The sequence below is a fragment of the Mobula hypostoma genome, chromosome 28 (genome assembly GCF_963921235.1).
Source record: "Mobula hypostoma chromosome 28, sMobHyp1.1, whole genome shotgun sequence".
Classification (NCBI taxonomy): domain Eukaryota; kingdom Metazoa; phylum Chordata; class Chondrichthyes; order Myliobatiformes; family Myliobatidae; genus Mobula; species Mobula hypostoma.
The window spans coordinates 4,703,965-4,731,814 of NC_086124.1; the positions used below are offsets into that span (position 1 = coordinate 4,703,965).

General features: G+C 45.1%; 1 protein-coding gene across 1 annotated transcript in view; it reads right to left on the reverse strand.

The window, feature by feature from the left end:
* Positions 1-20,024: 20,024 nt before the first annotated feature.
* LOC134339022 (forkhead box protein O3-like) overlaps positions 20,025-27,850 on the reverse strand; it is a 237,867-nt gene continuing 230,041 nt past the window's right edge. The window contains exon 2 of the mRNA XM_063035275.1: positions 20,025-27,754. Within this exon, the coding sequence (XP_062891345.1) occupies positions 26,339-27,754 (1,416 nt within the window). The 3' untranslated portion in view covers positions 20,025-26,338. The remainder of the gene's footprint in view (positions 27,755-27,850) is intronic.

Consider the following 27,850-nt stretch of genomic DNA (forward strand, 5'->3'; position numbering starts at 1 on the left):
GAGTTTTACATTCTGTGTTTTGTGCTTTTGTTTTGTCGCCGTTTGCGTGACTTTTTTGCGTGTGGGGGAATGCTTGATATTCATAGTCATAGTCATACTTTATTGATCCCGAGAGAAATTGGTTTTCGTTACAGTCGCACCATAGATAATTAAATAGTAATAAATAAACGATGTCCTTCTATGAACAGGTTCCATGGTTTTCTTTGTTTCGTGCCTGTCTGTGGGGAGGGCAAATCTCGGGGTTGTTTACTGCATACGTACTTTGATAATGAATGTACTTCGAGTTTTTGAATCTACAGTTTTTGAGTCTCTGCTACAGTTTGAGCTGGCTGTTTGTGACTTACAGTTGCCTCAAAGTACTGGCTTGTCTTTATAAATAAACCTCTGCGGAAACAGAGTGGCCTGGCCTTGATTCCGCGAGCTTTTATTTTTACAGGCAAGCCAGCACGTTGAAGGGAATCTGGTGTGTGATAACGTGCCCTGCGAGTAAACCTGACTGCACGTGCCAAAAAGGGCTTGAAGTGCCACAGTTGCTGGAGTTTGCCTGCCAACATGTTGCTAATCACAGACACGCTCCCAACTCCCTGAAAATTAATTCCAAACCAGCATTAAAGCAGAAAAAGGAACAAGAATGAAACAAGAGCAGGCTGCTCGAACCCCACTCCGCCATTTAATAAGATCATTATCTATCATTATTCCTAATCCCACCTTCCTGTAATAACCCAGGTATCTTGATCGCTTTATCAGCTAAAAATATAGTGAGCAAACGCACACAAATATTGGAGAAACTCAGCGAGCCAGGCAGCATTTGTGGACCCAACATATTGAGACAATTAGGAAGAAGGCACGCCAGCGGCTACCTTTCATTAGGTGTTTGAGGAGATTTGGTAGAGTTATAGAATCATAGAAAAGTACAGCACAGAAACAGGCCTTCGGCCCATCTAGTCCATGCTGAACCTCTCCACTAACTGTTCTGGCCGTTTGGCTCCCATCCCCCTACAAATCTCGTCTAAACTCCACCCTGAGCTCCAGCAAACCTTCCCACTAGGATATTAGTCCCCCTCCAGTTCAGGTGCAAACCGTCTCTTCTGTACAGGTCCCAGCTCCCCTGGAAGAGAGCTCAATGATCCAAGAATCTTATGCCCTTCCTCCTACACCAACTCCTTAGCCATGTTTTAAACTATATAATCTCCCTGACGAAGGGTCTCGGCCCGAAACGTCGACTGTACCTCTTCCAATAGATGCTGCCTGGCCTGCTGCGTTCCACCAGCATTTTGTGTGTGTTGCTTAATCTTCCTAGTTCTGGCCTCACCAGCACGTGGCACAGGTAGCAATCCTGAGATCACAACCCTGGACGTCCTGCCCTCTAATGTAGCACTGGAACCCACTTTGCAGAACCTTGTCACTCTTCCTACCCTTGTCATTGGTACCTACATGGACCACAACGTCTGGCTGTTCACACTTCCACTTAAGAATCCTGAGGATTTGGTCCAAGATGCCCTGGACCCTGGCATCCAGGAGGCAACACACCATCTGGGAATCTCATTCTCATCCACAGAACCTCCTTTCTGTTCCCCTAACTAACAAATCTCCCATCACCACAGCTCGCCTCTTCTCCCCCGCTTCCCTTCTGAGTCAGCACCAGAGACCTGACCGCTGTGACTGTCCTCTGCTAGGTCGTTCCCCCACCCCCACCCCAACAGCATCCAAAGTGATATATCTATCGTTGAGAGGGGTGGCCACAGGGGTATCTGCACTGCTTGTTCAACCCCTTTCCCCTTCCTGAGTATCACCAGTTTCCTGTGCCCTACACCCTTCGTATAACTACCTCTGTGTACATCCTAGCTATCACCCCCCCATCCCAAGCCTCCCGAATGATCCAGAGTTCATCCAGTTCCAGCTCCAACTCCGTAACACAGAGTGTTAGACACAGCGGTGGGATGCACCTCACAGGTGTAATTGGCATCAGGGCCACCTGGAGGCCTCCCTGCCTTCCCACATCCCGCAAGAGGAGCATTCCGCTATCGTGCCTGGCGTTCCTGCTGTTCTAACTGAGCAAGTAAAAAGAAGGAAGAGCCTCGAAGAGCCAAAGCCCAAATGTCTCCACTCTAACTCTGACCACTCCAATGATGGCCACTCCAAGCATGGGTGCTCCACTTGCCCCTGTCTTACTTTAGTTTGTTCTTGTCAATCTATCCCGAACACTGATTGGCTTCTCAGGCTTCCAATCTCCGACTTACCGCTGTTCAAAGTTCCGTGAGTCACTGCCTTTTCTATTCAATCAGCAAACCTGAGTGAGCTAGGTCTTCTCAAGCTTCTGATCTCTGATTTGCCACAACAAGTGATATGCCACCAAAGACTCAGGATAACTTTGACAGATGTACCGCGGAGAGCACTCTGACTAGCTGTACCACCGTCTGATATGGTCAACCAACAGACAGGATTGGAAAAAGCTGCAGACGATGTAAACTGAACTAACGCCGTCATGGGCAAGAGCTTTCCCAGCACTGAGGAAATCTTCAAATAGTGATGCCTCGAAAGGTGCCATTCATCATTAAGGACCCTCACCCTCTGGGACATGCCCTCTTCTCATTGCTGCCATCTTGGAGGAGGTACAGGAGCCTGAAGACGCACGCTCAAAATTTTAGGAACAGATTCCTCCCCTCCGCCATCAGATTCCTGAAAGGACATTGAGCCCAAGAATACTACCTCACTATTTTTGAGGTCCCTTTGATCTATTTATTTATTTTTGATATTCCTAATTGTAATTTACAGATTATTCATGTATTGCTCTCTGCTACTGCTGCAAATCCACCAGTTTCTCAATATATATCAGTGATATACTTTATACTTTATTGTCGCCAAACAATTGATACTAGAACGTACAATCATCATAGCAATATTTGATTCTGCGCTTCCCGCTCCCTAGATTACAAATCAATAGTAAATATTAAAAATTTAAATTATAAATCATAAATAGAAAATAGAAAAATGGAAAGTAAGGTAGTGCAAAAAAACCGAGATGCAGGTCCGGATGTTTGGAGGATACGGCCCAGATCCGGGTCAGGATCCGTTCAGCAGTACCATGAAATAAAGCCGATTCTAATTTTGATTTCTCTGCTACAAATTCGAATTCTAGTCCTGAAGAGGTGGAGCAATGTGCAAAATGGACCAGCCATATACACCCAGCGGCCACCTTAGTATTAGATACCAAATAAAGTGGTCACTCAGTGATTGTTCGTGGTTTTCTGCTGCTGTAGCCCATCCTCTTCAAAGTTCGACATGTTGTGTATTCAGAGATGCTCTTCCACACACCACTGCTGTATGTGTAGTTATTTGAGTTACTGTCACCTTCTTGTCAGCTTGAAACAGTATGGCCATTCGCTTCCGAACCCCCCCCCCCACCATTAACAAGGCATTTTCGCTCACAGAACTGCTGCTCACTGGATGTCTTTTTTGTTTCTCACACTACTCCCTGTAAAGTCTAGAGACTGTAGTACATGAAAATCCCAGGAGATCAGCAGTTTCTGAGATATTCATACCACCCCATCTAGCACCAGCAATCATTCCACGGTCAAAGTCGCATAGATCACATTTCTTCCTCGTCCTGATATTTGGTCTGAACAACCAAACCTCTTGACCAAGCCTGCGTGCTCTTATGCATTGAGTTGCTGCCACACGATTGGCTAATCAGATATTTGCATTAATGAGCAGGTGGTCACTAAATGTAGATACTGTGGCCAGAGGCTGTTTACTCCCCTGCTGAGTGAATGAGTCTGTAACACCTTTCCAGCACCCATCAGAAACGCGAGGGATTTTGCGGATGCTGGAAATCTTGAGGAACACACAAAAGACTGACCTGCTGAGTCCTTCCAGCATTCGGAGTGCATTCCCCATCATCCGGCATTCCAACTTGGTCGGCGTAGACGAGTTGGGCCAAAGGAACTGTATTCTACATTGTGTAACTCGGTGTCTCCATGACTGTATCCACCTGACTCAGGTCAGGAATGTGATGGAATGCTCCCAACCTGATTGGATGAGTGCAACTCCAGCGATTCCAAAGAAGCACGACACCCTCCAGGACAAAACAGCCAATCTGATCAGCACCTTGGCCAGCTCCCAAAATATTCATTCCCCTAATCACCAGCTGATTGCAATCTGAACTGCAAAACCAGAAGATAAAGGAGCAGAATTAGGCCATTAGGTCTGCTCCACTATTTCATCATTTTCCCTTTCAGCTCCAATCTCCTGCCATCTCCCCAAGTTCCTTTATGCCCTGACTAATCTCTGCTTTAAATATACCCAATGACTTAGCCTCCACAACTGCCTGTGGCAACGAATTCACCACTCTCAAAGGGCACCCTTCTATTCTGAGGCTGTGTTCTCTGGTCTTAGACTCCCCCACCACAGGAAACATCCTCTCCACATCCACTCTATTGAGGCCTTTCATCATTTGATAGGTTTCAGTGTGGACTCCCCTCATTCTTCTGAATTCCAGTGAGTAGAGGCCCAGAGCCATCAAATGCTCTTCATATGATAAGCCTTTCAATCCCTGAATCATTTTTGTGAACCTCCTTTGAACCCTCTCCAATGTCAGCACATCCTCCCTTAGATAAGGGGCCAAAAACTGCTCACAATGCTCCAAGTGAGGCCTCACTAGTGCCTTATAAAGCCTCAACATTACATCCTTGCTTTTATATTCAAGCCCTCCTGACTAGAATATAACCTATCGACAGAAGGCCCTGTAGTTGCTTCTCTGGAACCCTCCTGCAAATCACATCCCAAACCCTCAGCCTCTCCCACTGCGGAGGACAAAGGCAGCAGCCCTGTGGGAATATCACCACGCACAGGTTCCCCTTCGAGCTGCATATTGTGCCAGCCTGGAACCTATTTCCATTTATGGCTGTAGATAGGGTAAATGCAAGCAGGCTTTTTCCTTTCTTTTCAAATCTTTTTATTTTTATAATCCAAAATTAACACGAGTACAACGAAGTAGGCAACACTTACAATGTCTCAAGAAAAAACACATTGTTTTAAAGATTGAAAAAATTTTGGTGACAAAAAAAAAGAGGAAAAAACCCCCTACTAAGCGAGGAAAAGTGAGAAAAAAAAACCCATTAGGTGTTCAACCCCGGAGCCATGCGTCATACAAAAAGCTTCTGAAGATAAACATCAAACCGCCAGCAAGAAAAAAAATGTACCAAAAATTTACAATTAGATCATGGAGGAAATCTATCAATTAACTCAAATGATAGTAACGAGCAAATGAACGCTATCTTTTCTCAAAATCAAACATAGGTTCAAAAGTTCGACTTCTAATTTTCTCCAAACTAAGACATAGCATCACTTGAGAGAACCATTGTGACAAAATGGGAGCCGATGTATCCTTCCACTTCAACAAAATGGCAAGCAGGCTTCTTCCAATGAGATTTGGTGAGACTACAACTAAAGGTCATGGGTTAAGGGTGAAAGGTGAAATATTGAAGGAAACCTGAGGGAGAATTTAATCACTCTGGGGGTGGTGAGAGTGCAGAATGAGCTGCCAGTAGAACTGGCGGACACGGGTTTGATTTCAACATTTACGAGAAGCTTGGATAAGTGCGTGGAGGACTATGGTCCAGGTGCGGGTAATGGGACTAGGCAGAATAACAGTCAAGCATGGACTGGATGGGCCAAAGGGCCTGTACTCTACAGATCATTAAATCTTCACGGTTACTGGATCTAAATACTGGACACCCTCCCCAGCAGAACTGCGGGACCACCTAATCCAGATGTTCACAGAACTAATCATGAATTCCTTCTCAGGCATGTTTGGAAATGAGAAAAATCGCCTCGAAGGAACTCAAAACATACCTGGAAGCGATAATCCCGTTCTATAGTTGAAGAAAGGAAACCTACTTATCGAAACCTTTCAGAACATAATTATAGTTTGAACAAAAACTCTCTTGGTGTAAACGTGGAGCAAGAGGCGGCACATTTGCGTAGTGGTTAGCACGACGCTTTATGGTACAGACGGTCCGGGTTCAATTCCCGCCACTGCCTGTAGGGAGTTTCTACGTTCTTCCTGTGACTGTGTGGGTTTCCTCTGGGTGCTCCGGTTTCCTCCCACGCTCCAAAGACCTACCGGTTGGTAGATTAATTGGTCATTGTGAATTGTCCCATGATTAGCCTCAGATTATATCAGAGGATTGCTGGGTGGCACGGCTCAAAGGCCAGGAAAGGCCTATTCTAAGCTGTATCTCAATCAATCAATTAATCCGTAAAGGGGCTTAGGAGTCCTTGTGCAGGATTCCCTAAAGGTTACTTGGCAAGTTGAGTCTGTGGTGAGGAAGGCAAATGTGAAGTTGGCATTCATTTCAGGACGACTAGAAATGAAGTAATGTTGAGGCTTCATAAAGCACTGATGAGGCCTCACTTGGAGTATGGTGAAGAGTTTTGAGCCCCCTACCTTAGAAAGGATGTGTTGACATTGGAGAGGGTTCAAAAGGGTTTCTTGAAAATGACTCCAGGATTGAATGGCTTGTCATATGAAGAGTCTTTGATGGCTCTGGGCCTGTATTCACAAGATTCAGAAGAATGAGGGGTGACCTAATTGAAACTTGTCAAATAGTGAAAGGCCTGGTTAAAGCAGATGTGAAGAGAATGTTTCCTGTGGTGGGAGAGTCTAAGACCAGAGTCATAGCCTCAGAATAGAGGGAGGTCCATTTAGAAAGGAGATGAGGAGGAATTTCTTCAGCCAGAGAGTGATGAATCTGTGGAAAGCGTTGCCACATTTGGCTATGGCGGCCAAGTCATCGGGTATATTTAAGGCAGAAGTTGATAGATTTTTGATTAATCATGGCCTGAAGGGATACTGGAGAAGGCAAGAGGTTGGGGCTGAGAGGGAAAACGGATCAGCCATGATGAAATGGCAGAGCAGACTCGATGGGCCCAATGGCCTAATTCTGCTCCTATATCTTATGGTCTTATAAATAAATAAAAATTGATATGTTTTTTCTGGAGCTGAGGGGAGACCTGTCAGACCATTGCAGAATAATGAGCATAGAAAGAATTACACACCTGGTATTGTTATCCCAGCTCGAAACGTCTAATATTAGGGAGCAGGCATTTAAGGTGAGATGGAGCTAAGTTGAAAGGAGATGTGCTGGGTATGTCTTTTGTCCACAGTGCGTGGAGTTCTCTGGAATGCACTTCCTGGGGTGGAGGTGGTGGCAAGTAGCGCAGAGGTTTTTAAGAGGCTCTTAGACAGACACATGAATGTGCAGAAAACGGGATGGCATGAGCATTGTATTGGTAGAAGGGATTGGTTTAGTTCTTTATTTCGTTGCTAGTTTAATTAGTTTGTTGCAGCATCATGTGCTGGAGGGCTTGTTCCTGTGCTGTACTATTCTGTGTTTTCAAAATCTAAGTTCAAAATAAATTTATTATCAAAGTACATTCATATATAACCTTGAGATTCATTTCCTTGCGGGCATACTCAACAAGTCCATAGTAGAATAATTACCAGTTAGAATCAATAAAGACCGCACCAACTTTGGCGTTCAATCAGCATGCAGAAGATGACAAACTGTGCAAATAGAAAAAGAAAGAAAGAATAATCATGAACAAGTTAGCAATAAATATCGAGAATGTAAGATCAAGAGTCCATGAAAGCCAGTCCATTGGTTGAGGGAATATTTCATTGATGGGGTAAGTGAAGTTATCCCCTTTGGTTCAGGAGCCTGATGGTTGAGGGGTAGTAACTGTATCTGAACTTGGTGGTGTGAGTCCTGAGGATCGTAACCTTCTCCTGATGGCAGCAGCAAGAAGAGAGCATCAGGTTTATATCACTGAGATATGTCATGAAATTTGTTGTCTTGCGTCAGCAATACAGTGTAATATGTAAAATATATTATAAATTACTAATTAGAAATATTATAAATCTGTGTGTAACATTAAATAATTAGTGCAAAAATAGTGAAGTAGTTTTCATGGGTTTATTGTCTGTTCAGAAATCCGATGGCAGAGAGGAAGAAGCTGTTCCTAAGATGTTGGGTATGTGTCTTCAGGCTTCTGATGAGAAGAGGACATGCCCTGGGTGATGAGGGTCCTTAATGATGGATACCACCTTTTTGAGGCATTGCCTTTTGAAGATGTCCTCAATGATGGGGAGTCCCACGCGCATGACGCAGCGAGCTGAATTTACAATCCCCCGACCCTTTATCCATCCTGTGCAGTTACGCCCCACCCCCCTCCCGCCCATACCAGACGGTGATGCAACCAGTTAGAATGCTCTCCGCGGTTCATCTGTAGACACCTGCTGGAGTATTTGGTGACGTATTGAATCTCCTCAAACTATATCAGTGTTCTATAAGAAACTGTGAGTTGATGCTTTTAATCGTCTTTTAGTTTCCAAGGTCGTTGGGAAGTCTACCTCGGAAGATTAGTCAGCGAGAATCTCCCTGAGTAGAGGTGTCAAGTACCAGACGACATGTGCTTAAGATGAGAGAGGGAGATTTTACAGGAAATGTGTGGGGCAAGTTTTTTTTACTCAGAGAGTGGGAGGAACCTGGAACGGTTTGCTATAGGGTAGTGGTGGCAGCAGATACAATATTGGCATTTAAGAGGCTGTCACATCACCAGGTTCAAGAACAGTTACTACCCTCAGCCATCAGGCTTGTGAACCAAATGGGGATAACAGCCTCTTCTCATCGTTACCATCAGGAAGGAGGTACAGAAGCCTGAAGGCACACAGTCAATGATTCAGGAACAGCTTCTTCCTGTCTGCCATCTGATTTCTGAATGGGCATTGAACCCCTGAATACTACCCTACTTTTTTTAATATTATTTCTGTTTTTGCACTATTTTTAATTTAATATACTTACTGTAATTAATTTACTTATTTTTTCGATTGTACTGCTACCGCCAAGTTAATAAATTTGCCGGCGATATTAAACCTGATTCTGATTCTGAATAGTCATTTGGGCCAGGGATCGAAGCTAGGAATCGAAGCTCAAAGGTTGAACAGATGTCCAGAAGTCAAAGATTCAAAGTATATTTCTTATCAAAGTATGTGTGCAGTATACACCCCTGAGATTCGACTTCCCACAGACAGCCATGAAACAAAGAAACACCATAGAAACCGTTCAAAGAAAAAACATCAACTCCCCCCACCACATGCAAAAAAAGAATCAAATCACGCAAGCAGCAAAACCACAGTATCAAAAGAACCCAGACATCTTCAGTTCAGCTCAATTCAGTTCAATCTAGTTCCGTCATCTGAAAATGCTTCAATAAAAATCGTACAAAATTGCAACAAAAAAGGAGTGACCAGAAACCAGAAACACATCATAGCATGAACTACAGAGTCCAACTCCACAAACCGCATCAATTAAACCTTGCAAGGGGGAGAAAGAGAGACCAACACACACAGACACCTTTCTCCGGCAGCAGTGAGCGAGGAGCAGGTAGACCGTGCTGAACGCCTGCTCACCTTCCGCTCTCACCTCGATGATTTTAAACCATTATCACCTGCCTTGTCTCATTCTCTAATAGGAGATCAAGTATTACATACCCTCTATTGGGACTGATTAAGAAAAAATTCCTGAACACAATGGGCAAACTCCATCCCATCTAGTCTTTCTTACAGTATGGGAGTCCCAGACAATAAGTGCAAAGTTAAAATCACCTACTATAATAACCCTAAGCTCTTGCAATAGTCTGCGATCTCGCTACAAATTTGTTCCTCTAAATCCCTCGACTATTGGGTGGTCTGTAATATAACCTCATTGACGTGGTCACACCTTTTTTATTTCTCAGGTCCTCTCATAATGCCTCATTAGACAAGTTCTCCAGTCCATCCTGACTGAGATATTTTCCCTGACTAGACCCTCTTGCCTTACCTACTGCTCCATCATCCTCTGCATCCAACGCATTATCCTCCGCAATATCAGCCACCTCCAAAAGGATCCCACCACTAAACTTATCTTTATCTTTCCCCCCATCTACTTTCTGCAGGGATCGCACCCTTTACAATTCTCTTGTCCATCCATCCCTCCCCACTAATCTTCCTCCCGGCACTTATCCCTGCCAGAAGCCAAAGTGCTACACCTGCCCATACACCTCCTCCCTCACCTCCATTCAGGGCCCCAAACAGTTCCTCCAGGTGAGGCAACACCTCACCTGTGAATCTGCTGGGGTCGTCTATTATGTCTTTGTTCGACCTGTCGTAAGGTGGGGCACCGCTTTGTCAAGCATCCCTCCGCACCATCTACCACATGTGGGACTTCCTGGTGGCCAAACATTTTAATTCCCATTCCCATTCCCATTCTGACATGCCGGTCCATGCGTTTCTCGTGTTAAGATGAGGCCACTCTCCAGGTGAAGGAGCAACACCTTATATTCTGTTTTGGTAACCTCTAACCTGATCGCATAAGGCCATAAGATATTGGAGCAGAATTAGGCTATTCAGTCCTTTAAGTCTGCTCCACCATTCTACCATGCTGACCCTGGATCACACTCAACCCCACACACCTGCCCTCTCGCTATAACCTTTGATGCCCTGACCAATCAGGAAATGATCAACTTTCGCTTTAAATATACGCACAGATTTGGCCACCACAGCTGTCTGCGGCAGAGCGTTCCACTGATTCACTACTGTCTGGCTGAAAGAATTCCCCTTTATCTCTATTCTAAAAGGTCGCCCCTTAATTTTGAGACTGTGCCCTCGAGTTCTGGGCAACCCCACCACAGGAAACATTCCACCCTATCTAGTGCTATGAATGTCAATTTCTTCTTCTGATGAACAAATCTTCCCCCACCCCCTCTCTGTTCCCCATTCTGAACTTTCACTTCCGCCTAATACCCTGTCCCCTCCTCATTCCCTTTCTCCAATTGTGCCCTCTCCTCTCCTGTCAGATTGTTTCTGCTCCAGTCCTTGACCTTTCCAAGTGCTCGGCTTCACCTACCAGCTTCCAGCTAGCCTCTTTCCCCTCCTCCCACCTTTTTGTTCCGACACCTTTCCCCCTTCCCTCTCAGTCCTGAAGAAGGATCTCAGTCCAAAACGTCGACTGTTCACTCTTTTCCATAAATGCTGCCGGACTTTCTGGGTTCCTCCGGCGTTTTGTGTGTGACACCTGTAGTCACTTTTCTAAGTACACCTGTACACCTGTTCATTAATGCAAATATCTAATCAGCCAATTATGCTGAGTTCCTCCAGCGTTTTTTTCTGTCTTCCAACCCCTTCTCTTTTAACCTCTCTTGCTCTATCAGGTCTAAAACAATGGAACCCGCAGTACTAGGCCATCGGTTCTCACCCGCCTGCAACCAAGTCTCACTAATGGTTACAACGTCACGGGTGTTGATCCATGCCCTGAACTCATTTGCCTTTTCTACCATACTTCCTGCATTGAAATATATGCAGCTCAGGACACTAGTCCTGCTATGCTCAACCTTTTGATTCCTGACTTTGTCTGAGGTCTTTACAACACCTGCCCCCACGATTTGATCTGGCACCCTGGTTTTACTTTGAACTTTGAGCAGATTATTCTCGCTCATGTTCCTTTTGAATTCCCTGTTGATGAAGTTGATTGATTCTGGGCCCATCCATCCTATGGAGAGTGAATTCCTGTTCATACTTCATAACTAAGTCAAAAAAAGATGTTAATCACATCAACAAACACAAGATACTTAAGGAACTTAGCGAGTCAGGCAGCATCTATCGCAGTGAATAAACAGTTGACGTTTCAGGCCGAGACCCTTCATCGAGACTGGAAAGGAAGGGGAGACATCAGTGTAAGAGGGTGGGGGGAGGGGAAGAAGAAGTATAAGATGGTAGGTGAAAGGTGAAACCGGGAGAAGGGGAAGGAGTGAAGTAAAGAGCCGGGAAGCTGATTGGAGAAAGAGATACAGGGCTGGAGAAGGGGGAAATCTTATAGGAGAGGGCAGAAGACTGTGGAAGAAAGGGAAAGGGGGAGCATCAGAGGGAGGTGATGGGCGGATAAGGTGAGAGAGGAAAGTGAATGGAGAAATGGGGAATGGTGAAGTGGGGGAGAATTACCAGAAGTTCGAGTAATCAATGTTCATGCCACCAGGTTGGAGGTTACCCAGACAGAATACAAGGTGCTGCCCCTCCAACCAACTTCCCAGCTCTTTACTTCACCCCCTCCCCTTCTCCCGGGTTCACCTATCACCTGCCACCTCGTGTTTCTTCTTCACCTTCTCCCACCTTCTTCCTCTGACTTCTCCTTTTCCTTTCCAGCCCCGAAGAAGTGCTTTGGCCCAAAATATCAACCGTTTACTCTTTGCTGCCTGGCTTGCTAAGTTCCTCCGGCATCTTGTGTGTGTTGCTTTGCATTTCCAGCATCTGCAGGTTCTCTCATGTTTGTGATATTAATCACATCCTCTAGGTATCTTCAGCACAAATGATTGGGCTGGTATGATAGCGTACAGCCTGATACACTATATATATGACAGTGTAATGCTTTACAGTGCCAGCGACCTGTGTTCAGATGTTTGTGAGGAGTTTATGTGTCCGCCTGGGTTTCCTCCGGGTGCTCCGGTTTCCTCCCACAGTCCGAAGATGTACAGGTTGGTAGGTTAATTGGTCAGATGGCTACAATGGGGTGGCATGGGCTTTTTTGGCCAGAAAGTCCTGTTACCATGATGTATCAGGCATCAAAGGCGGGAGGAGAAGATGGCGGCACGATGCAGTGCGCGCAGCTCTCCGGTGAAATGATATCATATCTGTTAAATAGGGGCCGTGGACAGTTCTGATTTGATGAAGACAGACGTGAGAAGGCACAGAGGAACATCTGGAGAAATTTCTGAAATGTCCGGTTCGCTGCTGCTGTTACTGTGCGATCGAGAATCTCCGGAGGGAAGGCCCCAAAATCCTCGGCTTTGCCTGCTGCTGGCGACCGAGGCTGAGGTCGAAGCGTTGGGCAGAGATGGTGCTCGGTACTCGGTGTCGGAGGGCTGATCAGAGGCTCAAAGTTTTCGGACGACTCAGAGTCAGACTGTGGTCGGGCATGGCAGGGAGAGTTTTCTTCCTTCTCCCGTCTGCGTGAGATGTGGGACTTTCGAGAGACTTTGAACTTTTTTACTGTGCCATGGCCTGTTCTTCATCAAGTTATGGTATTGTTGCACTGTTGTAACTATATGTTATAATTATGTGGTTTTTGTTAGTTTTTCAGCCTTGGTCTGTCCTGTATTTCTGTGATATCACACCGGAGGAATATTGTATCATTTCTTAATGCATGTATTACTAAATGACAATAAAAGAGGACTGCCTGTCCTCATAATCTAATCTAATCTCCAAACAAAAACATACATTTATCATATCTTCTCGGTGTCTCACTACAAATGAGCGTATGGCACAGTGGCACGCTGTTACTGTGCCAGTGATTGGGGTTCATTTCTCGCCCCAGTCCCTAAGGAGTTTGCATGTTCTCTCCGGCTTTATCCCCCATTCCAAAAACCTAAGGGTTAGTAGATGAATTGGTCAACAGGGTGTAATTGGGCAGCACAACCTCATTGGGTTGGTAGGGCCTGTCCCCGTACTGTATCCCTAAATAAAAAATATACAACATTTGAAAAGTTTAAATGTGTACCCCCACCCCTGCCCCGGGATCGCCTGTTCTCCAGCCGGAGTACAGAGAGGCAGAGCTTGCCCCAGTGACCCATACGGCTTCACGAGTGTGGTGACCAAAATCGGACCCAGTCCATCACCAGTGACTTGTGCTCTGGTGCGCGGAAATCCTGAAACAAGTGTCCCATCGAAGGGGTGCCAAAAACAAAATGGTATGAGTGACTCTATTGGTAAAAAAAAACAAATGAAATCAAATCCTGAGGAAAAGGTGATATAGGATCAGAAGATGTAGAACCCTTGCAGTTAGAGATAAGAAACTGCAAGGGTAAAAAGACCCTGGGGGGAGTTATGAGGTTGCAACTTATGTGCCCTTGGATTGACTATGACTAGTTTCTTGGCTGTGGACTCCCTCTCCCGAACTTCAGTCCCGAATGTTATTTGTTTACTTTTATTGTTTGCAGGAATTGCTTTTTTTTTCCCTCTGCACATCGGGTGTTTGAGGGTCTTCTTTTAATGGGTCCTTTGTTTCGTGGATGCCTGTAAGGAGACAAATCTCAAGGGTGTGTATAGCATACGTACTTTGATAATAAATGTACTTTGTACTTTTGACTTTGAGGGGAAGAGGAGTAGGTTTTAAAGGGGATATGAGGGGTCCTTTACACAGAGTGAGGCTGCAATCTGGAATGCACTGGCAGAGGAGAGGGTGGAATCATAGAATCAATAAACTGAACTTGAACTTGACCTCGATTTAGCAATGTGGAGGAACCGAGGGACTTTGAAGTCCTTGTCCATAAGGATTCTGTACAAGTTGATCGGGTGGTTAAGAAAGTGTATGGTGTGTTGGCCTTCATTAACTGGGGGATTGAGTTCAGGAGCCATGAGGTAATACTGCATCTCTCTAAAACTCTGATCAGACTCTGGGTGGCTCCATTGGTAAAAAGTAACAAGTCAAATCTTCAGCAAAAAGGACTGGAAGATGTATAATCCTTGTGAGTACAGATAACAAACAGCAACGGTAAAAGGACCCTGATGGGAGTTATATACAGCCCCCGAACAGCTGCCAAGATGCAGGATATAAATTTCACCAGGAAACAGAAAAGGCAGGCAATAAAGGCAATGTTATGTAAGTTATAGGGATTTCAATATCAGGTACATCGGGAAAATCCACTTGGTGCTGGATCCCAAAAAAGCAAATTTGATGAATGTCTACGAGATGACATTTTTGAGCAGCTTGTGTGGTTGAGCCCACTAAGGGAAGGCAATTCCGGATTGGGTGCTGTGTAATGAACCAGATTTGATTAGGGAGCTTAAGGTAAAGGAACCCTTAGGAAACAGTGATCATAATATGAGAGAATTCACCCTGCAGTTTGAGAGGGAGAAGATAAAGTCGGATGTATCAGTATTACTGAGGAGTAAAGGGAATCACAGAGGCATGAGGGAGAGCTGGTCAAAGTTGATTGGAAGGGGACACTAGCAGGTATGAAGGCAGAACAGAATTGGCTGGAGTGTCTGGGGGCAGTTCAGAAGGTGCAGGGTGAAGGAGAAAATGAAGGGCTATGTGGGAAGGACCTTCAAGAAGACCAGAACCTTATCGTAGGGTTTGGAGGCTTGTGTGCCCCAATGACCCAGACAGCTATGTTGACTGGAGTCAGGGCTTTCTGCTTTGGCTCTGGGTAGGTTCACCCAAGGCAAACAGGTCAAAAGGTAGAGACCAGACAAAGAGTGGTCCACCTGTTTTCCAGGTTCGTGGGTTCAGCTCAGGACTAACAACCCTGACTGGTAAAACAAAATTGCTACGGAAACAGCAATGAAGCATCTTTCTACATCTGAGTGCTACAGTATTGGGAAATGTATGATAATGCATTTTGGTAAAAGGAACAATAGCACGGACTATTATCTAAATGGGGAGACTTCAAAAATCAGAAGTGCAGAGGAACTTAAGAGACTTTGTGCAAAACTCCCAGAAGGTTAATTTACAGGTTGAGTCTGTGGTAAAGAAGGCAAATGCAATGTTTGCATTTATTTCAAGGGGAATAGAATATAAAAGCAAGGAGATAATGTTGAGGCTTTATAAGAAATCAATCATGCTGCACTTGGAGTATTGTCAACGGTTTTGGGCCCCATATCTCAGAAAGGATGTGTTGTCATTGGAGAGTCCAGAGGAGGTTCACGAGGATGATTCTGGGAATGAAGAGGTTAACATATGAGGAGCGTTTGGCAGCTTTGGGCCTGTACTCACTGGAATTTAGAAGAATGCTTGGGGATCTCATTGAAACCTACCGAATGTTGAAAGGACTAGATAGGGTGGATGTGGAGAGGATATTTCCTATGGTGGGGGTAACCAGAACTAGAGGGCACAGCCTCAAGATTAAGGGGCGACCCTTTAGAACAGAGGTAAGGAGGAATTCTTTTAGCCAGAGAGTAGTGAACCTGTGGAATGCTCTGCCATAGACTGCGGTGAAGGCCAAGTCAGTGTATATATATATAAGGTGGAAGTTGATTGTTTCTTGATCGGTCGGGGCATCAAAGGATATGGCGAGAAGACAGATGACTGGGGTTGAGTGGGATCTGGGATCAGCCATGATGGAATGGCAGAGCAGACTCGATGGGCTGAACGGCCTAATTCTTCTCCTATGTCTTATGGTCTTTTGGTCTTATTCCTGGGTCTCCCCCTGCGACTTGTCTAACTGACATAATGAAAACTGAGAGGAATCTACTGACATGATGAAGGAAGCCCAGAGATAGATGACCTTCATTGCTGCCCTAAACGCTAATGGAGCAATGGGCAGTAAGAAGGTAAGCAATGTGAGAAGAATGGGTTAGATTGATCTTAGAGTAGGTTAAAATACTGGCACAACATTGTGGGCCAAAGCACCTGTGCTGTGCTCTACTGTTCCACGTTCTACTGTGTGTTATATGAGTACAAGGAAATGGTCCTAGTGCAGATAAATGGGATTAGAGTAGATGAGCAAAATGGTTGGCATGAGCAGGATGGGCCGAAGGGCCTGTCTCTGTGCTGTATGACTATGAGTACAAGGAGTGCATGTGAGCTCAATTTCAACACTTTGGATAGATACATGGGCGGCTGTGGTCCCGGTGCAGGTCGATGGGAGTAGGCAGTTTAAATGGTTCAGCGTGGACTAGATGGGCTGAAGGGCCTGTTTCTGAGCTGTACCTTTCTATGACTATGACTTTGTTAATCAACAATTTGAATTATCTTACCTTTTTATGAATTTATTAGAGGAAAAAAGATTGAACTTACAATCAAACCCATCCCGAGACTGTGCGAGGACTGAATTAAAACAGTTAAGTTCTGTTTCTCAATTTCTTTTTGCACTGCTTACTAATGCATATATATACTTACTGTAACCTGCAGTTTTTATTATTATGTACTGAAATGTACTGCTGCGGCAAAAGATCAAATTTCACGGCATCTGCCAGTGGTATTAAACCTGGTTCTGATTCTGATTGAAAAGGACTTTCTTATTCAGGCAGCTGAGTCACTGTCCCAACTCCAGCAGAGGTCTCGTTGGCCGGTGTTGTTCAGAACCCTGCAACGTCAGTGGAGATTTATCAGGAGCTGTTGATTGGGGATGAAGACGAGGCCTTTGTAAGTCTATCAAAAAAAAGTTAACACTTTAAGGCAGAGGTTCCCGGTCCGGGGTCAGTTAATGGAAAGGTTCCATGGCATGAAAACAGTTGGGAACCCCTGCCTTTAGTGACAGTGGACACAGAGAGGGTACTTCCATTAGTAAGGTCAGGAGGGCACAGCCTCAAAATAAAGAGACGTCCTTTTTGAAACTGAGAAAAGGAGGAAGTTCTTCAGCCAGTGGGTGGTGAATCTGTGAAATTCGTTGCCACAGAGGGCTGCGGAGGCCAAGTCATTGTGTGTATTTAAGGCAGAGACTCGGTTCTTGATTTAAAAGTGAAGGTAAATACTAGCTTTATTTGTCACATGTACATCAAAACTTCAAAACACACAGTGAAGTGTGTTGCAGTCTGAGGATAGTGCTGCGGTCAGCCTTCGTTGCCATGCTTGCGACGTCAATGTATAGTGTCTGGAGCTTACTAACCCTCGTAAGAGGGTAAGATGGTAAGAAGGTTACAGAGAAAATGTGCGAGAATGAGTTTGGGAAAAACAAAATCATCCGGGATTGAATGGTGGAGCAGATGTGATGGGCCAAATCCTGCTCCTTTATCTTCTGGTCTTCATGATTGCTGCGGAACGCATTGATTTGGACCCCATCAACAAATCGATGTTTTTTAGGATGGTGGTGAGCATTGGTAGCTCGGGCTGAGGCGTTTAATGTTGCAGCGTTCACTGAACTTGGCAATTAGCTTGCAGACATTTCATCGCCAGTCGAGGTGACATCCTCGGTGCGCAGTTGCTGGTGTTTCTCTCTGGGAGTGCTCACGGTTATATAGCCCCCTTCGTTTGCTTGCCCCAGCCCTGACTGGCTACACCTTCAGTTGACCTTTGAATTCTATTGGCTCACATTTCTTTTGCGGTTAGGGGTTCGTAGGTAGCGTCTATTTCAATATGTTTGCTTACGGAGTTATCAGAACCCCTAAGAGCAAAACAAATGTGAGCCAATAGAATTCAAAGGTCAACTGAAGGGGTAGCCAATCAGGACTCAGGCAAGCGAACGGCAGGGGTGGGGGGGGATATATAAACGTCAGCACTCCCAGAGAGACACGCCAGAAACTACGCACTGAGGATGTTATCTCGACTGGTGATGAAATGTCTACAAGCTAATTGCCAAGCCTGGTGAACACCACAACATCGAATCGAATCTTTCGTCTTTCTTACTCCAAATTCCCACCTTCGTAAAACTTTCCACCAATGATCTACGGAAGGAAATAGAGCTGACATTTTGGGCTGAATCATTCAAACGTCTGAAAGGATAAAGGGTCTTGGCCCAAAACGATGACTCTTTGTTCCTAGCCATAGATGCTGCCTGATATGCTGAGTTCCTCCGGCATTTTGTGTGTGCTACTTTGCATTTTATGCACATCATCCTTCACTCTGCCAGATCAACAGCTAGGAGACGAGACAAGATAGGGGGGCAGTGTAGCGTAGTGGCTAGCACAACGCTTTACAGTACCAGCAACCGGGGTTCAATTCCCTCCACTGCCTGTAAGGAGTTTGTACTTCCTTCCTGTTTCCACGTGGTTTTCCTCCGGATGCTCTGGTTTCTTCCCACAGTCCAAAGACGTCCCAGTTGCCAGATTAATTGGTCATTGTAAATTGTCCTGTGAAATGCAAGGAGACAGTGCACTCTTAAGGGCAAGATCCTTAACAGTGTCGCTGAGCAGAGAGACCTTGGGATCCAAGTTCATGGCTCCTTGTAAGTGGCTACACAGGTTGGTTAAGTAGACTTATGAAATGCTTGCTTGTATTAGTCAAGGAACTGAGTTCAAAAGCCAAGAGGTTATGTTGCAACTTTATACAACTCTGGTTAGGCCACATCTGGAGTATTGCATACAGGTCTGGTCACTCCACTACAGGAAGCATGTTGAGGCTTTGGAAAGGGTGCAGAAGAGGTTTACCAGGATGCTAACTGGTTTAGAGAGTATGTGCTATCATGAGAGGCTGGATGAACTTGGGTTGTTTTCTCTGGAGTGGTGGAGGCTGAGGGGAGATCTGATAGAGGTTTATAAGAATATGAGAGGCATATCTTTTTCTGAGTGCTGAAATGTCTAATACCAGAGGGCATGCATTGAAGGTGACGGGGGGTAGGTTCAGGAGGCTCATGAGAGTTAAGTATTTTACTCAGAGAGTGGTGGATGCCTGGAATGTGCTGCCTGGTATGTTGGCAGGGGCAAATACATTAGAGGCTTTCAAGAGACATTTGGATAGGCACATGAATTTGAGGAAGATGGAGGGGTATGGACATTGTGTAAGTTGGAGGGATAATTTTTGGGAGATTCTGGGTTTTTGATTTGCTTTTTAGCTGTTTTGGCACAACATTGTGGGCTGAATGGCCTGTTTCTGTGCTGTACTCTTCTACGTTCTATGATTAGGCCAGGATTAAAATCGGGAGTTGCTAGGCAGCACAACTCAAAGGTCCGGACGCGCCTATTGTGGTAAACCATATCTATGTTGTAACTGGGTTAACTGTCTGGACACGCCCCTCTGCTGACTGCCCCTGTGGCTCCTCCCACAGGTTCCTGTATAAAGGTGTTTCGCCTTGCCCCTCCCCCTCAGTCCGGGGGCAGACACTCACCATGGGGGTCGTATTGTACAGCGAATAAAAGCCTTTCAGTATTTTACTTAACCTCAGTCTTTTGGAGTTATTGAAGGAGTTTCAATTTTATTTCAATTCTATTCCGCGCTGTAACTCAATCAAAAAAAAGTTAGTTTGGTTAGTGCATCTTGGACCCAATAATGGACACAATGGCTGTGATTACCTACCATTCTCCAGTGAGAATGGGGAACAGCACGAAAACGAATCTCTTTCATTGTCTTTCGATAATATTCCGGGGGAAAAAAATCGATTGATTAACCTGGAATTTCTTTAGGTTCTCTCAAGAATTTCAAAGGAAACGATGCAGAAACTGGTGGTCAGGGACTCTTTTGTCATACAATATTATTTTGTATTTGAAAAATAAAAAGAAATTATAATCTTAATCACATCAACGTCCAAAGAATACATGGTGAAGTTACAGTACAGTACCTGTATGTACACTTAAGAATGGGCTTCTTCAATTTTTAATTCTCCATACACTTTACATTAAAAAGTTAATATTACATACACAACTTATATAACTATCACTTATGGCACTTTCCAGAGAAAGTTTCAGGTATTTGGGCAGTTGACGACAGGCAAAGCACGTTTGCACGTTGTCCCCTGACTCCATTCTCTATCACAAAACATGCCAGCCAGCGTCAAAATCCCAAGAGAAATTCTCACAAAGTAATGCCCCAATCACTACATAAATTAAAGTTCCAGGCTGTAGTTTCACCTCTGAACACCTACATTACCAAGCTCGTCATTTCCCTCAATAAAATAAATACATTTGTTTTAACCAAAACAGCATACAATAATGATAAATGCAAAAGCAGTAAGAATATGAAGCATTTTAAAACTCCCTGTCTATGAAAGAAAACAACTTTACAAAGTTATATCAAGAGTAGTCAAGCAGCAGTGGTAGGCTACTGAATGAAAAGGATCGTTTCAGTCAAAGTCTTCCGAAGAGATTCGCATTCTCAAATTCCAACCGTTTATCGGTCCACAGTCAAAGAAAATTCCTTCTCACCCAACATCCTTTCACTTATCACATTTCACCTCTGCTTGATCTAAACCCCAGTAATACATGTGTGTATTAAAATGCCTTCGGTTGTTATAAACAGAGTTATTAAAAAATAATCACAAGAGATTCTGCAGATGTTGGAAATCCAGACCAACACACACAAGCTACTGGAGGAGGCACAGGAGCCTGAAGACCCAAACTCTATGATTCATGAACGACTTCCTCCCCTCTGCCCTTAGATTTTTGAACAGTATGAACACACCCTCTTTATTTTTATTTTGCATCATTTGACTATTTCTGTAAGTTGAATATTTTTATGTCTTTGCACTGCGCTGCTGCCCAGAACAATGAATTTTATGTCACGTGTCAGTGATAGTAAATCGGATTCTGATTGTGATTTGGACCTAGGTTTGACTGATTTGAGAGCCGAGCCAAATTGGAAGGTACTGGCCTGATTGAGGCCATGGAGGCTGGCCCCAAGGGTGAGTTTTGGACAATTTAAGTGACAGACTAGGTTGAATTGGTTGGGGTCGGAGGTGAGAGATGGGCTGGTTGGGTTCGCTGCCCCGTGGGCTTTGCTCATCTCTGTGCTGGACTGAGTCCTTCTGAACTGGCTTCTATGGCTTCTGGAATCAGCTGGCCCTGATGCCCGATGTTATGAACTTCAGCTCTGAATGCTGTTTGCACAATTGTTTCTCTGCACATTGGATGTTTGGTGGCCTTCTTTTGTTTATTGAGTTTCTTTGTTTCATGGCTGCCTGTAAAGCAGACAAATCTCAAGGTAATGAATGTACTTTGAACTTTGAAATGAATTCTCATGAAAGATCATAGACCTAAACCTTCCCCCTCACCTGGCCTCACCGATCTCCTGCCAAATTGTCCTCCTTCCCCTCTTCCCACTTTCTTATTCTGGCTTCTTCCCCACCCCCCCCCCACTTCTTTTCCAGTCTCAGTAAAGGGTCTTGGCCCAACGTTTTATTCCTTTCCATAGATACTGTCTGACCTGCTTTGTTCCTCCAGCATTTTGTGTGTGTGTTGTCGTCCATTAAAAATAAAATTAAGCTTTGGTGACTTTAATGCAACTGTGGTTGAAAAATGCAAAACTGAGTAAGAAACTATTCTGAACACAGACCAAACTAACTTCTGGTTTCTTGGTAGGACTTGCAGCATTTGGTGGTTGGATAAATTAATATTTATCATTAGAAAATAATGCACTGATTTCTAATTTGACGAATCTCATTTCCCCTTGTGTTGAAAGTCATTATATATACTCTGTAGCCACTTTATTTTATATTTGTTTTATTGAGATACAGCGTAGAATAGACTCTTCTAATCCTCTGAGCCACGCTGTCCCCTTAATGCTAGGCTAATCACATGACAATTGTCTTTGGACTCTGGGAGAAAACCAGAGCATCTGGTGGAAACCCATGCGGTCATGGGGAGAATTACAGGCAGTGGCAGGAATTGAACCCAGGTTGCCTGCACTCTGAAACATTGTGCTAACAACTTGCTACACTGCTGTGTGCATCTACTCCTGCTGGCTAATGAAAATATCTAGGGGACTGGGGGACCTGAGTTATCAGGAAAGATTGAATAGGTTAGAAATTTATTCCTTAGAATGTAGAAGATTGATATAGGCATTCAGCATTATGAGGGGTATAGATAGGGGCAATGCAAGCAGGTATTTTCCACTTAGGTGAGACTACAACCAGAGGTCATGGGTTAAAGGTGGAAGGTGAAATGTTTAAAGGGAACATGAGGGGAAATTTTTTCACTCAGATGGTGGTGAGAGTGTGGAATGAGCTGCCAGAATAAGTGGTGGATGTGATTTTGATTTCAACATTTAAGATAAGTTTAGATAGGTACATCACTGGGAGGGGTGTGGAGGTCTATAATCCAAGTGTGGGTCGATGGGTCTTGGCAGATTAAATGGTTTGGCGTGGACTAGATGGGCCGAATGGCCTGTTTCTATGACTCTATGACTATCGAATCAGCCAATCATGTGGCATCAACTCAATGCATAAAAGCATGCAGACAGGGTCAAGAGGTTCAGCTGCTGTTCAAACTAAATACCAAAATGGGGATGAAATGTGATCTAAGTGACTTTGACCGTGGAATGACTGTTGGTGCCAGACGGGGTGGTTTGAGGATCTCAGAAACAGTTCACCTCCTGGGATTTTCATGCACAACAGTCTCTAGAGTTTACAGAGAATGGTGCAAAAAGCCAAAAAGCATCCAGAAAGGGACAGTTCTGTGGGGGAAAATGGCTTGTTGATGAAAGAAGTAAGGGAAAAATAGGCGGACTGGTTCAGGCTAACAGGAAGGTGACAGAAACTCAAATAACCACGCGTTAGAACTGTGGTGTGCAGAAAACCATCTCTGAACACACAACACGTCAAACCTTGAAGTAAATATGCTATATTAGTGCAAGACTATGTACATAAGTACATCTCAGTGGCCACTTTATTAAGTATCTAATTATAAAGTGGCCACTGAGTACATATGGCTGGTCCAATTTGCACACTGCTTCACAAGAATGTTTCCTGGCTTGGGGAGCATGCCTTATGAGAACAGGTTGAGTGAACTTGGCCTTTTCTCCTTGGAGCGACGGAGGATGAGAGGTAACCTGATAGAGGTGTATAAGATGATGAGAGGCATTGATCGTGTGGATAGTCAGAGGCTTTTTCCCAGGGCTGAAATGGCTAACACGAGAGGGCACAGTTTTAAGGTGCTTGCAAGTAGGTACAGAAGGGATGTCAAGGGCAAGTCTTTTCACATAGAAAGTGGTGAGTGCGTGGAATGGGCTGCTGGCAACGGTGGTGGAGGCAGATACGATAGGGACTTTTAAGGGACTCTTGGATGGGTACATGGAGCTTAGAAAAATAGAGGGCTATGGGTAACCCTAGGTAATTTCTAAAGTAAGTACACGTTCAGCACAGCATTGTGGGCCGAAGGGCCTGTATTGTGCTGTAGATTTTTGATGTTTCTGTGTTTCATCTCAAAACTGTGGGCAAACGTACCTTGTTAACGAGAGAGGTCAGAGGAGAATGGCCAGACGGGTTCAAGCTGACAGAAATGCGACAGAAACTCGAATAACCACGTGTTACAACAGTGGTGAGCAGAAGAGCATCTCTGAATGCACAGCACGTTGAACCTTGAATTGGGGGGGCCACGGCAACAGAAGAGCACACTGAGTTCCACTCCCGCACCTAATAAAGTGGCTCCTGAGTGTATTGTGACAGTTTTTGAGTACTAACTACACAAAAGGACAGAAGGAATTGGTAAGATTCTAATATACGATAGAGAGAGCTTCAGTTGTGGTGGGGGCAGTAGAAATCTAGTCCTTCATGTGAATTCTGATAACACCGGACAACAAAGATTTTGCTTCCTAAATACTTTTGGGTGTATCTGACAGATTTTGGGCTGCTGATCATGAAAATCACCATGAAATTTCCCTATCACACACCATTTTGTTTGGAATCGCCTATATTTGTTACTTCAGTTCATAATTCATGTCAGTGACGAGCATGGTGAATGGTTTCACCAGGACATTGCAGTCATAGAGAAATGGTATCAGGGTAACTGGAATCCATCAATGCTGGCTAATTATTGTTGGACATTTAAGCAAGAAGCCTCAGACACTGAGTAGAAATAAAAATCACCAACAAAACGTTTTTAGCTTTGAACTGTTGCAAAGCGTTAGCACCATAATGCAATTAAATGCATTATCTTCAACAAAAGTTAATTTCTTGTTTCTCCAAATTCCTACATGATACAAGTAATCCGAAATTAAATTTGTGTTCAGCTTCAAGCGGTCTATCATAACCAAAAAAAAAAATTCTGAAGAAGCAACACTTCTGAAAAAAATTTGTTGTCCAGTGTAATCTTTTAAGAGTGAACAGACTTAATTTCTGACACAGGGTACAGAGCGAGAAACCTAGCTCCCTCTACATCACACCAATTCAGCTCTTATTTAGAAAGTTGAGGATTATGTTCTGAAAGACTTCTCCAGACATAGAGCTATGAAGTCATAACATTTTTTTACTCTCTGGAGACAATAGATTAAGGCATAAACACGAGAAAGTCTGCAGACGCTAGAAATCCAGAGCAACACACACAAAATGCTGGAGGAACTCAGCAGGTCGGGCAGCATCTATGGAAATGAATAAACAGTCAACATTTCAGGCCGAGACCCTTCTTCAGGACTGGAAAGGAAGGGGGAAGACACTAGAATAAAAAAATGGCGGGGGTGGAGGTAGGGAAAGGAGGCTAGCTAGAAGGTGATAGGTAGGTAGGAAAGGTAAAGGGCTGGAGAGGAAGGAATTTGATAGGAGAGGAGTGCGGACCATCAGAGAAAGGGAAGGAGGGGGTGACCAGGGGGAGGTGATAGGCAGGTGAGAAGAGATAACAGGTCAGAGTAGGGAATTCCTTCTCTTCTTCTGAAGGAAAGGGGAGGAAAAATATTTTTTACCAGAAGGTGAAATCAATGTTCATGCCATCAGGTTGGAGTCTACACAGACTGAATATAAGATGTTGCTCCTTCATCCTGAGAGTGGCCTCATCTTGGCTCAAGAGTTTTCAACTATCACCTGCCCTTCACCCCACCTTTTTATTCTGGCATTTTACTCCTTCCTCCTCAGTCCTGTAGAAGGGTTTTGGCCCAAAACTTCGACTGTGTACTCATTTCCATAGATGTTGCCTGACCTGCTGAGTTCCTCCAGCATTTTGTGTATCTTGCTCTGGGTTAAGGCCTTAATTTCAGGGACTATTTCCATGAGCTGCATTTACTTTAGATTGTCGATGCGCTCTGGTAGAATGCCCAAATTGGTGTGAACTTTTCATTAATTCCATTATGGTTATTCTATTATTGATTTATTGAGTATGCCCATATTAAATTGAATGTCAGGGTTGTATATGGTGATATGTATGTACTTTGATGATCATTTTTTAAAATTGAGATACAGCGTGGGGTGGGCCTTCCACTCTTCGAGCCACCCTGCCCAGCAATCCCCCAATTTAATCCTAGCCTAATCACAGGACAATTTACAATGACCAATTCACCGACCAAACGGTACGCCTTTGGACTGTGGGAGGAAACCAGAGCACCCGGAGAAAACCCAGGCGGGCACGGGGAGATCATACAAACTTCTTACAGGCAGCGGCGGGAATTGAACCTGCGTCACCTGTACTGTAAAGCGGGGTGCTAACCACAACGCTACCGCACTTTGAACTTTGAACTTTAGAACCACACTAACTAAATCACTTGTGCTGAGAGCTTCAGGGAGCCTTGTATTTTAATGCCCTGTTTCTAAGAGTGAGTATTACTTCCCTTCCATTGCTGAAGGAGACATCATTGCCCCTTTTTCTAACATATTACTAAGCGTATCCCCCACTAGAGGATATCATTTTTTTGTTTTCGAACCTGTCACACAAGAAACCACCTGTTAATCTGGTCTGTCTTGGAGGTTTTAGTGGAAACAATTTTCATCACACAACACTAAACACTGCAACAGTGCTTCACCCTGGCACCCAGCTCTGATTCGTGGTCTGTGGTGCCGTAGGGAGGGTGGCCATGTTGATGCCAACGCTTTGGGTCGGCATGGCACAATCAAAGTTGAAGTCAAGCTCTTCATTGTCCATGAATTCGTTGAGAATGATGGATTCCACATCGCACTCCAAGCTGCCGTGGAACATGTCTAGGTCAAGGTCGGTGGGGAACTTATCATGACTCGTGGCAGCTGGGTGAGCTCCTCCCTGGCACGGCGCCAGCCTGGTGTCCGCGGCTTCCATTTGCATCCCGTGACTGGCAAGGGAGTGGAGCTGGCTTTGGAGGTGGTGCGAAACAGAGCTGATGTTACCCGCGTCAGAGTGCATGCGCATAAGGCTGGCGGGATTGGATAAGGCACCGTTACTGACAGCAGGGGTCTGCTGTGCAGGCGACGGGTGGTGAAACGGGTCGCCGTTCATTAACCTGGGCGACTGCGCATTGAACGGCGACAACGCCGGGTCACTGCACATCACCATTTGTCTCTGGCTCTGCGACGTCACCGCTGTACTGGCCTGAGGCATCAGGGGATCCGACTGGGTCATCAGGACCTCCTTGTGCCGCAGCGACTCGGGCGTCAAAAGGTCTTGCAGCATGCGGTTGCCATAGTGGTTGATGGTTGAGAACGTGACTTGCTTGTTCTCCTGGATAGTCTGCATGGGCGAGTGTCTCAGCATGGAGACGGGCGGCTGGCTGTACATGGTGGCATTGTAGGTGCCAGCCTGGCTCCCGAGGGCCGAGCACTTGGATCCATAGGAAAAGCTGGAGCTCCTCTGCCGGAGGCACGTGGAAGGAATGTGCTGCGTTGGGCTCAGGGTGTAGCCGTCCTGCAACTCCTCCAGGAGGTTCTCTGTCAGCGCCTCGTTCAGGTTGATGGTGCCGGCCATGTCGGCCAGCCGCGGGAGTTCCACGGAGCACCGCGAGCTGACGGATGGCGACAAGGTGCTGGAAGGACTGGGGTAGAGCAACGGGGAGGACGGGTTCTCGTCGTCGTCTTCCAGCTCGTCCATTTCGGAATTGGCCATGATGGGCGATAAGCGGCCACTCAGGGTGCTTGCTGCCGAGTTTGTGCGAGACCTGAAGTCGGTCCACACGTCGAATTCGTCGCTGGCGTGCGAGCTGGGGCTGCCAGACCATTTTGTGTGCTGTGAAGAAGGACTGTCTTCGTTACCCTCTTGTGTTGTCTGGAGGGTGGCTTTCTTCTTGTTTGCCCCTCTCTTGCTCTTTAGGAACTTACTGTTGTTGTCCATGGAGACCGCCCTTCTCCTTGGAGACTTCCCGGTCTTCCCTCCATCAGGGTTCAGCATCCACCACGAGCTCTTGCCCGTCCCTTCGTTCTGCACGCGGATGAATCGGCTGTGAAGTGAGAGGTTGTGCCGGATTGAGTTCTGTGAAGACAGAAAGACAGATGGAGAATGAGACCAAGAGGGAATAATGTACACACAGTACAGCAAGATAAACAGTGCAACTATCCGATAGTGATG